We start from the raw sequence: 14095 nt of genomic DNA, 5'->3' as shown, positions 1-14095 counted from the left end.
GGGGGTGGGGGGGAATTGGAGCTGAAGTGGACCTTCCCCCAACACGGTCAGTAGGGTTCCCCTGCAGAAGAAGATTTGTTTCTCTTTTTCCCAAAGTACTAAACCAAATAAGAGGCGACCATGCAAATTCCATGCCCCGCTGCCAATTACGGCCTCACTCACACAAGCTTATTGTGCTGGGCATAAACCCCATAGACTTGTATGAGGGTCTTGAAATGTGTGTATTTTTCGTGCGGTATAAAAGTAAGACCTGACCTATTTTACCTGCATAAGCAGTATATTCAGGCCTACGGGGTGCGTAAAACACACAGCGATAAATGTGCAGTATAAACACTGAGCAGTTTGCATCCTTTGTTTTTCCAATACGCTCGTGTGAGGTCTTATACGTGAAATGGATGTCTCAGATGGAAGCAGAAGGAACACTGCGAGTCGAGATCATCTTGACGTGTCTTAGAAGCACTTCTGATCTCGATAACAGATAACATAACTCTTATTCTAAACTTGATTACTGTCTTTCATTCTGTAGTGCACTGCCAAATACGGAAGGTGAGTGTCCTCTCCCCCAGTGACCCTCGTCCTCGGTAGTCTTGGGTCTTCCTGTAGCTCCCCAGCAATCTAGTCAGTTTATCTAGCTTCCATGCATTCCTGTGCAGCTCCGTCTCCAGATGAGAATCGGTTGTCCACAGCCGGCAACAAAAGTAACGTCTGTTCCGTAGCAAAACAAAAAATCCCTTAAGTCTACAGTATGACTAAACTTATTTAAAAGGGGTATTTCGGTAAAATCAAGCAAGTCCAATCACTGGGGACCTCATTTATCACCAAAAGGGGGGGGGGGGGGGGGGTCTCTGTGACTGACAATGAATGGAGCAGGAGTGTGTATGCTCGGTATACACCCCATCCATTTCAATATTGGACTCCCAGAAATGGCTGGACGCTTGAAGTGAATGGTGCGGTGTCCGAGTGTGCACGCTGCTGCTCCATTCCTTGCCTGCTGCACAGGGTCCCATTCTGGCATTTGGTGGGGGTCCTAGCCAATCAACTACTTAACCTCTGTCCAGAGGATAAAGGAGGACTTCGTTTTACTGGAATAGCCCTGGTCTTTAGTGGTGTGCAGGATTGAAGTTTGACTTGGCCACAAATGCACTTCCGGCTCTGTAGACTCCTTGACTGCGTAGAAGTAATCTTAAGCACACACTTCACCCGGATTCCCTCTCCAGCCGTCAGAGAATAACAAATGACCGTGTCGCTACAATAGAGCTCTGTAAGGGTAGATTAGCAATCTGCCATCTTCAACATGGCCCAAGGGCGATTGGTAGACAATGTAGTTGTCTGTGTGGCTGCTCTGCTGTATGAAAGCCTCTTAGTTCGTCATAGATCATCTCGCCCTCGGATATTTTGCCTTGTGTGTCCTTGAACCAGGATACATTACCAAGTCCTCACATGTAACCTATAGTTTAAGTGGTCCCTCCAGTTCCAATGGCATCAGGTTGGATTCAGCATGCGATACAACAGTCAGTCCAGATCTGCGGCCCGCGCGCTCGGGGTATGATCCAGCCAATCGGCATGGACATTTCACTAGTAAAACGCCTGTATTACTGAAGTGCATGCACTGATTGGCTGTCGCTTAGCGCGGCCTTACTGTGCAGCGCTACATGCTCCGTCCTGCTTTTTACTTGTACCAGGATGAGCTGCTGCTTAGGACACCAGGTGACGGCGGCTCCATGTTGTTTTTCGGGTACACTGTGTTCTGTACAGGACCCTAAAGAAGCTCCAGTCCTCTACATAGAAAGTATCTGTTATTGACTTTTATAAGTAAGGACTTGCTTTATCTCTATCTGCTTAATTTTTACTTTTCACTTTTGTTGTTTTGGGGTCTTTTGAACCAGTTACTAAAATCCATATTGTTGTCTCAAGTTACAATGCTTTCAAATTATAGGGGTTTTTTGGTTACCCCAACTTTTGAGGCAGTGGGGGAACTGAGTATGTAATTAAAAACAAACCCATATACTTCCCTTCCACTGCGTGCCGCTCACCGCTGCGTCGGTCTTCTATCTACATCTGCTGCGTTGGCGACGTGCGTTTACCCAATAGGGGTCCGGTGGGAATGTAATCGGTGACATCCGGTAAACCTGCCTCGGGATTTCTACAATAGGAGACCACGTAAAAAGTTTACAGAACGTCTCCTGTCAGATGCCATGGCGATGGACCGCCAAAACCGGTAGCCCAGCAACACTGATTACTACTTTATATATAATTTTTGGCGCTTGTAATATAACCCGGGAATAGCCCTTAACTGCTAAGAGGTTGTACTAATATAGAGTTATCCCTTATGGACAGGATGGGGGATAACGTTTTGACTGGTGGGGTCCCAGTGGTCAGACCCAAACCAATCCTAAATTTATCCCCAATCCCTTGCGTAGGGGATAACTTTTAACTTGGCACACCCGTTTAAGGACCACTCTTTGTATGGCGGGAGCTCCTGGCGCTTAGTGCTGCACAATTGTATATTTATGAAGCAAATTTAAGCAATTGTCTGAGCAGTAAAGCGGCAGAATGTCAGGAGCCCGGCTGATAGATGGCGGAGCACCCAGGGGGGAAGATGGAAGTGCTCTCTACTGCTGCTTCTGACTGATGATGTGATGGAACCAGACATAACCCTAGCGGAGGCAGCAGTCACTGATGGAGCTGAGTTCCTTTATAATTGAGGCTTCAGTATGCCGTAGGGGAAGCGGGTCCTAAATATAAATGGATAGAGTTCTGCAATGGTCTTTTCTGACCTTTTTAGGGTAAAAATCTGTAAAGTTCTGCGCCTCATAAAAACTTCCCCCAACGTTTACAAACTATCTATTAATCCTGATGGCTTTCTTTTTTTATAAAGGGGTATTCGCTTCTTGGCTTTTCATAGCCAAGATGGGAATCTGCTACTACAAAAACATTAAAGTGAATCGGACCTACGGAAATGGCGTAATACCGCACGCTACGCGGCTTCCTTACCTGTGGCTGCTTCTGTAGCTCTCATTCACTTCAATAAGTGCTATGCAAACCGCACTGCACCGCTTGGATATTTCTGACAGGGGCGGGTTATTCTCATGATATGGCAACACCCCTTTTAAATGTGTTTAAAAACTATTTTTAAAAAATTGGCCACAGAAAGAAAAGTGCTGCAAACACTACAGCTATTATGTTACTATGGACAAAACCGCTAAAATGTGTCTGCTTATAAAGGACCCTACTGGATCACCCCTGCTTAATATTGTAACTCCCAGGACCCCTGTAAGGGCAGAGTATGGGGTTCTGCAATATTAACCGGCTGCAGAGTGCTATCCTATGTATGACTCTAGAGCCGATAAGCTGAGCTCAGTCCTTCCATTAATAAAACCCCATATCAACAGCAATCAGAGCAAATTCACTTTGGCATCGCTGTCCGCACACATAAATCTGAGAAACAATCCTTGCCTAGAACTGCGGAACACGGTAATGGCGCTTAAAGCTGCCAAAATCCTCTCCAGGGTAGATGAAATTCACTGCGTGTTCATTGCTTACGTTGGGCAGGAACTTTTCAAGTAGTACTACTAAATATACCGCCAGATGAGTGACACTATGCCTGTACCGTTATACAGTGTGTAAACTGCGCCATAATAACAGTGGACTGCGCTTTTTAATACAGTTTTGCGAAAACCTATGGAAAAAGCTGGGAGCTAATGTGATGCTGCATAGACCGGGTGCCTTCGTCCATCTGTGTAGGCTGTCAAAAAGGAAGGGGGGGCGCTAAGGCCGGATTCACAGAGGCGTACTTGTGCATGAAATTTAGAGAATGGAACCCAGTGATCTCTATATGTTCGTTCACCAGTGCATATTTTGCATGCGCAATAGCTGGCGCCAAAAAGAACAAAACGCAACATGCTCTATTTTTCCAGCACACTTACATGTTATAATCACTAATAATGTTAGAAGGGTCGATGATCTGAGGATTATACCGATTGCCAGATTGGAATCAGAAAATGATTCCCCCCCCCCCCTTCCCCCTTCTCTTTTAAATGGGGATTTTTTTTTTTTTCTTTTGGCAACAAGGTGGGGGAATAGGCTGGATTGGATAGATGTCCTCTTTCCGCCTAACATGCTATATTTGCACAGGACTAGAACACATCTGGCTCTCATAAAGAATTTGGACATTTCACTGGCTGAGAGCACGACTTAAGCACGTGGAAAGTACAGTTAAAAAAACAAAAAAACGCAGTTCCGTGCACGAATATGCAATACCACAAAAATGTGTGCTAATAAGCTTATGCTTGTGTGAATTCAGCCGAGGGCCTCATGCACACGGGCAGATTGTTGCTGCGTCCACCTCCAGGTTCCACAGCATTAACCCTCCATAGCATGCTATGGAAACCTTCTTCACGCACATGAGCTGAAACAAATTGTGGTTTCTGCTCGCGGATGAAAGATCGCGCCATGCTCCATTTTCCTGCAGTTTCCGCACGCACGGCTTCTATCGAAGTCGATGGGAGCTGTCCGACCCGCGGCCTGATTGATCAAAAGGCGTTTGGTGTAAAGTTAGTCGTTTGTTTTTGAATGACCTGTGAATAAACTTTCCCCTGTATGAAGAACCTCTCGGCAAACATGGAATAATCAAACATGGCTCTGCGTAAAGACAAACTGTCGTACGCACGTTTTGACTCTTCTGCGCGACTATCTGAGCGATGGTCGATCCGTGTAAAAGTATCGCATGCCAAGTTGCATTTTCTTATGGATACATCATAACAATAAATGTGCTCCTAGTCTGTAAGTAAAATGCCTTCCAGATCCCGAGTCTGCGCACAACCCATCAGGTTCTCTGTTGTACAAGCAGCGGGCGAGGAGGGAGAGCGGCGGTATTTTAATACAATTTTAGCCTGACCCTGTGCCTGGAGAAAATCACTAAATTGCTGATTAATTTTCATAGAGCGTTGAGCTGGCGTGATGCGGCCGTGTCTGCAGGCTACAGGGAGGAATGTGTTCCACTTATCTGTAGTCAGCACCTTAAGACTCGGAAGAGAAGTGTAAGGCCTTGGGGGTAGAAGCTATAACATGCAAAATACAGAAGCTTAAGCACTCAGGATTACTAAACTCCAAGGCATTTCCCAAGAACTACTCTAGTATGATCCTCCAGTTCTACTGTAGCAGGGAACCCCGGCGGTCACATGACCCCCTTACGGTCTCCCCTCCTGCCTTCTCCTCCGGGTTATTAGCTGTCACTAACAGCTGATAACCCGTCCTGCGTCTAATTGATTTGCAGAGCCAGGCGGATTAAAGCGCCGCCGTAATTTTGCAATCAGCGGTGCTCTAAGCCCAGGACCAGGCGCCGTAAATTTACTGTGCCTGGTCCTTAATGGGTTAAACCAGAGTGTACCGTTGGCCTGCTGTGACTAGAGAGGGAAGTGTGGCTTTGTTGTGACTGAGAAGGGAAAGGGAGGTCTTGCAATGAGGATTGGTTGGTCTGGTCAAGTAGTAGGGTAGTTACTAGTATAAGGGTAAACCTTATGTAATTACTAGGGGAGCCGATCTTGCTGCAAAGGTACTGGGGAGAGGGAGGAGAGTAGAGGACACCGTTTTTACTTTTAGTGAAGATGGGACTGCTATAACTATTAGGGAGCCCTATTCTGATCACTGGAGGAACAAAACTTCAAGTGCTGCAGTGTGATTTATGGACTTTTTTTTTTTTCTCTCTGTCCCACTGAAGTTAATAGAGCGGTGATACATGTGTTACTGCCGCGGCCCTCACTTTAGGATGCGACTGAGCATTGGTGGGGATCCCAGCAGTTGGACCTCCACTGAGCAGGAAGCTATGCCCCTATCCACAGCATAGCAGATAACTTGCTTTTGTGGCGTTAATCTCTTCAATGTTGAAAAAGGTCGGACAGGCTGCTGCAAGTAAAGGAGAGATCACTATTTTCCATGTGTTGGATAGACTTCTTATTTTTTTTCCCCCCGCCTTATTGGCAACTCAAGATCTTCTTCTTTTCCCCATGTTAGGCAGCTGTTCAGGGGCCCACTATTGTTCCACCTTTTTAACATTCTACTTTTTACATACTGCTATAGGCTGATCCAAAAACCTCAAGTTCCCCTGCAAGTCAGGTGTCCTCATTACCAGGAATAATGCAGAAATTAATTTTTTGACATTCATGGAAAACCTTACAAACCCAATTACAAAAAAAAGTTAAGATACTGTGTACAGTGTAAAGAAAATAAATGCAATGATTTGGAAATGTGGTATAACCATATAATATTCACAATGGAACATATCAGAAGGTGAGACTTTTTTTTCCATGTCATTAAAAAAAAAAAAAAAAATGAACTCCTTTTTAGAAATTGATGGCAGCAGCACCCCTCAAAGTTGGTACAGGGGTACGAAAGGCTAGAAAAGTGGTACTAATAGAAAATTGACTGTCCAGCTGTCTTTTTAAGTCACATGACTATATAAAAAGCATGTTGGAGATACAGGATCTCTCAGAAGCAAAGATCTCTGGGCCCACTGCATTAAAAACAGGTATGATTCTGTAATGCAAACCACTGCATGGACTCAGCGATACTTTCAGGAGTCCTTGTCTGTGAATGCAAGTTAAAGCTGAATCCTGCAAAGAAGCCGCATATCAACACAACCCAGAAATGTTATCTTTTCTTTATAAGAATTCCAGCACTTCTGTTTAAAAAGTAACTTTTTGCATCGCATCCTATAAATGATCCTGGTAGTTCTGATTACACTGAAGACTTTTTATCATGCAATAAATTAAAAGTTAATTAAAATTTTTTTTTTTAAATTCTTTATTTTCACATTTTCAATTTCCATACGTTAACATTTCTGCGACAACTACATGTATAAAATGACAGAAAACACCAAATTATCCATATCCTCTCTCCTCTCGCCTCCAACTTGCCTCTTCCTATCTTTCAGATGAATTTGATCCTATCCTTGATACCAATAGGAAAACTCATCTCTAAACACTCTGTCCTTTACACCTGTACCCCTAACACATAGGGAAACACACATAGGGTCCAAGAAAGGGGGAAAGAGTAGGAAAAAAGAAGGGGGGGGGGGGATAGAAAGGAACCTCTATCAAATTCAGGTATTATATATTTGCCTGTATTCTCCGTACTCTGGAATTCTATCCAATGAATCAGGTCTTTACAAACTTTTCTTGTGTATCTCGGAGTGACGCTGTGAGGTCCTCCATCTCCATAATCCAGTTTAGTACATTGATCCACATCCTGATAGTAGGTGGAGAGTTCTGTTTCCAGAACCTGGGGATGCAAGATCTCGCCGCACTTACAAAAAGTCAGTGGTACGGCATTTAGATATGTCGATATAGGGATATCACAGTGATGCAGGAGAAAAAGGGCTGGCGATTTCGGCAGAGCTCGATCAGTAAACCTGGAAATAACTCGCCATACTTCCAACCAGAAGCCCGCCAGCACCCGCACTCCCAGAAGACACGTAAAAGCGTCCTCGTTCGGCCCCGCATCTCCAACACAGAGGGGAACCTCCTGTGTAGGCGGGAGGGCACCCTGTACCAGCGCGATAGAATCTTATATCCGGATTCCTGTACCTGACTTCATATTGAGGCTGAGTGCATCACTACACAAATCTTTTGCCTCTCCTCCAAACCAAATGTAATGTTAAGATCTTTTTCCCATTTCTGAAAGAAGCTTGGAGGTGTGGCCTCTGAGTTTAGAATACCATACAGTTGTGACAACGCAATGTCTGATGGGACCCTCTTCGCTACACACAGACTCAAATTGCGTCTTAGGACGGGTGAATAAGCTTGGGTGGGGAAGGGACCGGAAGAAATGTCTAAGCTGAATGGTTTGCCAGATTGAAGGCTGGGTTTGGCCAGACGTATCTCCCAGATTACCTCCTGAGCATCATTGACCCTCATGCAGAAAGTGGCCTGCTCATAAAAGTTAATTTTTAACAGAAGTGCTGGATTTTTAGAAAGAATAGCTGGATACAATTCTAGATCTCCAAAGGCCCGTTGGAACATCCATGTGCGCTCTCCAGCATTGGAAATTGGTTGCAGTCCTGAACTGCAGAATTGGGGGAGCTGACATTTTTTCTTTTTCTTTAGTTTTTTTCCTTCAAGTTTACAATCCAGAAATGCCAATTTTGTCTCTGGGCCATAGCTAGGTTTTAGAACTACATGCTCTCATCCAGACGTCCCTTCAGAGAAGGCCTTGTATATTTCAGCAAGACAATGCTGAACCACATACTGCATCCATCACAACAGCATGGCTTCACAGAAGAAGAGTCCGGCTGCTGAACTGTCCGCCTGCAGTCCAGACCTTTCACCAATGGAAAAGATTTGGCATATTATGACACGAAAAATTCAGCAAAGACCCCGGACTGTTGGGCAGCTAGAATCCTACATCAGACAAGAATGGGACAACATTCCTCTCCCAAAACTCCAGCAATTGGTCTCCTCACTTCCTAAAAGCGGAGATGCTATACAATGGTAGACTTGGCTCTGTCCCAACTTTTGTGAGATGTGTTGCTGCCATCAATTAGTAAATGGGGGGGATATCTCCCATTCATCTTCTGATAGGCGTTCTATTGTGGATAAAATGTGGGTAAATGAGATTTACAAATCACCGCATTTAAAAAAATTTTTTTTACCTTCTTGGAATCGTGGTTGTACAATTTCTCTAAAATTGTGGCTCCTTGGACAAGACTTAATTTTGAGCTCCAAGTAAGGTGCTGACTGATATTGGCATATGTTTAAAAAGCCTGCGCACTGGCCAATGTAGACTGTATGTAGGATGAATGATCCCTAATACGATTTTGTCCCTTATACACCCTCATCATTTTGGTGCTGCATAAGATACCATTGCTCAGCAAACTGGCATAATGCCTATAGGCCATATGAAGTCAAGCTTGTGACATCCCTCTGTAAGCTGGAATGCGGTTTTCCCTGTACTTTTCCGGAACTTTTTTTTTTTTTTTTTTTTAAATACTTCAGCTATATTAAACCCTCTAAAAATTTTTTTTTTTTATGTCTACAATCCCATACGTTTACCTTTTTATAGGTAGAATATTTTGTTAGGGGGCTGTGCACCTTGCTAAGAAAAAAATAGTCTTCGGCCCCCTGCCCACGGGCGGAAATTCCGCAGAATTTCTGCCCATGCCCGCTGCCATAGAATTGCGTTAGATTAGGCAATCCTAGGCAGACGGCCACGATTTGTCCGCATGAAAACGCATGCGGAAAACAAATCACGGCATGTTCTATTTCTGTGCGGGTCAGTGGTGACAGGCGGCTCCCGTCTGCGCATGCATCGGCTGGGCGGCAGCCGGCATACAGCACAGAGAGGAGACGCCGGGAGTGGGTGAGCCGCAGGGCTGTGCAGGGGCACGGGTTCGCATCCCACTGTGAGAAGTCTCGCAGCGGTATCCGACCCCCGGCCGTCTGCAGGCGGCCTTCATCCTATGCCTGCTACCAGGTTCCTCACTTCAGACTTTTCACACACTGGGTTTTCTCCACTTCATCCCCTTTTTTTGGATTACCCTGTGCCTCAGTGGCCTGTCTCCTATGAGCCCATAACTTTAGATTACGAGGCTTGTAGGGTATGACCGATTTCTCTTACATGGTCACTTGGAGGGTGGGTGATTAACCATCAGGTGTGCATTTTATGACAAATGGTCTCTTCTTGAAGGGTTTTTATAACCTAGTTCTAGAAATCCTCTTGTTTCTAGTAGTACGAGGCATTCCTACAAGGCTGTCGGTACTGTTAACAACATGAGCAACATTGCAGAGACGTTTGCGATCTCATCAGTGCTATCAGAAAGCTGGTGCTGGCCCAGTCTGTGAAGTCTAGGGCAGCCGCTTGCCATCTCCTGCTCGGCTCCTCCAGGATCATCATTGGCGCACGGTTGTGGGATGCTTCATGGCTTTAATTTCCAAGGCAAAGCAGCTGCACAAAAGCCTGTTGTGCAATCCCAATTTTCAGCCTGAGTGATATAAAGCACATCACTGTTGTTCTCTCTTCGGTGTTTGGTTAGGCATGTTTCTGTCTCAGATGTTCTGGGCTTTTGAGGTCAACCATCACATTCTGTGCTCCACAGACAAGCGTAGTTTTTGAGCTAGATTTTTTTTTTTTGTACCCTCTAGCTTACTATTTTACAACCCCCCCCCCCCCCCCCCCCCCTGCTTCCAGTTTGTATTTAGCTGTAAATTACTAAAGGGGTTGTCTCTCTCCTTTTTGTAAAAAGGAAAAAATGCAGTAAATAGGATAACTTGAAGAGCAAAAGATATTATTTACCCCTTCAATGCCTCGCCGATCCAATGCAGATGATCCCTTCCCAGGCTTTATTTACAAGCTGACATACTGGCACATGGCTCAACAATCACTTACCGGTAGTATGGCACATGACCGTTGAGGCTGCTGATTGGCTGCCTTGTTGACAGATTGTAAATGCCTACTGTCAAACTACCAGAGCATTTGTGCTGCATTGGCGGGATATTGAGGAGAGGAATTTTTTTATTTTCCAGCGGCTCTGTGTGTGCTCTCACTACTGTTGTGTCCCTGCTCCCAGCCGCCGTTACAGTGAAAAGGGGGTGCGCGGGCGGCCGCTCCCAACAGCAAGGCGACGTAGAACTGAACTGGGGGTACTGTGCCCCACCAGTGTTCAGTCCGGCGCTAGTTAAAAGTGATGGGGTAGGGGGCCAGGCAACCCGGAGCACGCCACAGTGGAATCCCTGCTGCATACCCTGCTCTCTTGGAAGGCAAACTGTCTTTCGCTGCTGTCTGCATTTTTAAAATCAACTTCACTGGGCTGCCAGGACCTGCCGCTTAACAAGCTGTGCGGCCAATCCGCTCCAGGCGGCTTCACCCCCCCCCCCCCCACGTCAATCTTGACTCCACCAATCTTGAAGGAGCCGGCATAGGTCCAAAAGCTCGCTATTACATCATGTATTTTTGTTAGCCAATAAAAGATATCATATCTACAAGATTACTTGGTTTTTCTTGCTGGGAACAATCACATCTAGTCTTTTTACATGATGATTCCTTTCTCCGTTTAATACACACAGGTTCACCTCAATACATTATTTAATGGTTTTGTTCTATTTTAGTTCTATGTAATACAGTTCTAAGTTCATAAAAGCCAACTTTAGTCCCCGGAGTACCCTGGCAGGGAGCGGATTGCTTGCACTGATGGTTATACTTACTATTAATATAGTTCCTTGCAAATAAGGGCTTACAACCAAAATGGAACTTATAACTATTTATTCCTTAATGTTTTTTTTTTTGTTGTTCAACAAGCCATAATAAGGTATTGACCTGACTAATGCAGCCAGTATTTATTTTATTTTTTTAAAGGACCACTCTGACGGAAACACATTTTTTTCCCCCCTTTGCACACTTTACTTGACTGCCTGTCACACTTTGGATATCTCATGTGTATATTGAAGTCATTTCCATGAGGCGCTGCCTCCTGTCTGATACTTATCAGGCACCACCTTGATGCTGAGATTTCTCCCTGCTTTCTCTTTCACTATTCTATGCTTATGATGGATCACATAACCAGCCAGAGCCTGTACCATCTCTGCCTGCAGGGTGTACACTAATTCATTACCTTCAACATTCACCTAAATGAGCTACAGGCCATAATTATACAGCTGGCGGGATGAGCTGGGATCTCCTCTCTATTATGTGTGAAGGGATGTCTGTGTTCCCCCACTAAGCAGTTTGTGGTACAGTCCATGTAATAGTTTCTCAGTCAGACCAATATCAGTGATGCTGACTAGAAAGTGAACACACAAGCCCAAGTAAAACCTAAGCTGATCAGGGTTGGGATCACATGATGACCACCTGAGGAAAAGGAGGCCCAAGAGTTTCAGATAGAATAACTAACCAATGTAACATCAGCTGATTTTTAGACACTGCAGGAAAAGTTACATACTGAATGAAGAAAAAAATCACCCTTAGTGTGGCCACTGATATAATATATATTTCGACTGAGCATTTTTTACAATATGTTTATTTAGCCTATTCTGTACGCTTTCTTATAGAAGAGGGAAATCTGTATTCAGCTACTGTGTAGCTGAATATAGATCTTCCTTTTGCACTGTCAAGTGTAGTGCAGGCACAGTTGTTTCCTTTTTATAACTGTTTATTAATTGCTACTTTTGGATTTTTTGAGTTTATATGCTTTTCCACCACAGCTTAGCTTTTTTAGGCTCCTGTCAAATGTGTCCCGGAGCTGTGTGAGGAGAAGCTGTTCTGTGCTGTAAACTTTCTTTTTCCGATTAGACCCAATGTCTGCATTGGATTGTAACATACACCTCATGGTCTGAGACATTGTCACAGTGCATTGGGTTCGGCAAGGAGTGGGCACAGTCTGAGGAGAAGCTGTCTGCAGCACAGAACGGCTTCTCCTCACACAGTACTGGGACATATTTTACAGGAGGCCGGAGCCTTATAAAACCTGGTGGGAAAGTATATGTAAACTCTTAAAATATATAGCAGCCATTAATAAACTGTTATAGGAACAATTGTGCCTGAACTAGACAAGACAGTGCAGGAAGGAGCTCTGTATTCAGCTATGCAGTAGCTGAACCCGGATTTTCCTAGCAATGTTTTCTCCATCTGCGTAGAGGTTATATATAATATATGGCTGGATTACCCAGATTTAGATTTTTCTTTTTGCCCCTCTCAACTCTTGTCTGCAGAGATGAGTGGTGCCGGACGTGTCTGGTAGCTGCTCTCCCCTCTTCTCTCCATAGATGGACTGTGTAGCCCTATGTACAAACCCTCCATGCTGTCCTGCCTCTTTTCTTTCTTCTATTTCCAGGTCTGGTTTCTTAGAAAACAGCTGCGGTCTATAGACATGTGACTGGTACTAACATAGGAAAATGTGCTGGAAATAGACTTTATGTGCATGCCTAATAATATTTTTGACTGATCTTTTTATTCTATCTGCCAACAGCTGATCTGAAGAGGACGATCGCGGTTCTCTTGGATGACATCCTACTGCGCTTAGGAAAACTAGAGAACAAAATTGACTTTATTGTAGTGAATGGGTCATCCAGTAACAGCACTAACGGCACCACCGGGAATCTGGTTCCACTAACCACAAGTAGACGTGTCAATACCTCGGGAAAGCGATGATAAGAAAGACATCTAATCACCACCCTCAGCCTACAAGAACGACGCCATTGTCACCGCTCCAGCTCTAGGAATAGTTGTAAGAGCTTTAATATGAGGACTTACTGCTGTAATCTTCAGGTGTTACACACTTGTCAAGAATTTTTGGCCATATTTTTTCTAAGTGTGTGAATTTTATTAGTTGGCTCTAGATTATATTTAGACTTTAAAAAAAAATATTTTACATTTGTTGTAAAAAAAAACCTATACTTGTATATTATATTTTGCTACACAGAAGATTTTATGTTTTAAGCTGAGGTTTTTGAACGTGTGACCCAAAGAATGTATTTATTTGCACTGTTAAAGCATAACATAACCATAGATGACTTGCTGTATTTTATTTATGTAAGCTCCCCATTGACAAATAAAGAGAATAGGAACTGTGCATTATTTAAAAAATATTTTTTAATGAGGGGTTTTGTTTTTTTGTTTATTTCTCACTTTTTGTATTAAAAAAAAAGGCCATCCTTTTTTCATCATTTCATCCACCAGAATAAAGAATATTGTCTTCCACTGAATGATGAGGAAAGATTTTGGTAACTTGAAAAATTGCCTTTGACTATACAAAGTGTCTCGAAAGTGAGGAAATGCCCATTAAAACTGAAAATTGTTAGACAGATGGTAGTGCAATTTTAGACACAAGTTGGGGAAATCCGTTTGGCCATGTCACCAAGAAGGTGGCCATCTTGGATTCAACTTCAGGTTTTCAAACGGAGAGGTAGGTATTTAATGCGTCAAACTTTGTAGATATCAATGGTGTGTTTTATGTTCACATAACTCCCATTGATGGCTATGGACAAGGGGCGGGGAGAGGATTGGTGATTGGCCCTGCCCACATCCCACCCCTTGTCTATAGCCCTCACTGGGAGGAGGTGGGTGGGCTGGTGCTTGGCTCCGCCCCCTCCAGTTCCCTTCCCCCTCC

At 44.1% G+C, this 14095-nt stretch overlaps 1 protein-coding gene across 1 annotated transcript in view; it reads left to right on the top strand.

Annotated features, from left to right (window-relative positions):
• Positions 1 to 13558, top strand: part of CCDC126 (coiled-coil domain containing 126) — a 30838-nt gene extending 17280 nt beyond the window's left edge. The window contains exon 3 of the mRNA XM_066584592.1: positions 12956 to 13558. Coding sequence (XP_066440689.1) covers positions 12956 to 13137 — 182 coding nt within the window. The 3' untranslated portion in view covers positions 13138 to 13558. The remainder of the gene's footprint in view (positions 1 to 12955) is intronic.
• The last annotated feature ends 537 nt before the right edge of the window (positions 13559 to 14095 follow it).

Source organism: Eleutherodactylus coqui, chromosome 12 (assembly GCF_035609145.1).
Source record: "Eleutherodactylus coqui strain aEleCoq1 chromosome 12, aEleCoq1.hap1, whole genome shotgun sequence".
NCBI lineage: Eukaryota > Metazoa > Chordata > Amphibia > Anura > Eleutherodactylidae > Eleutherodactylus > Eleutherodactylus coqui.
This window is presented reverse-complemented; position numbering and strand designations above follow the sequence as displayed.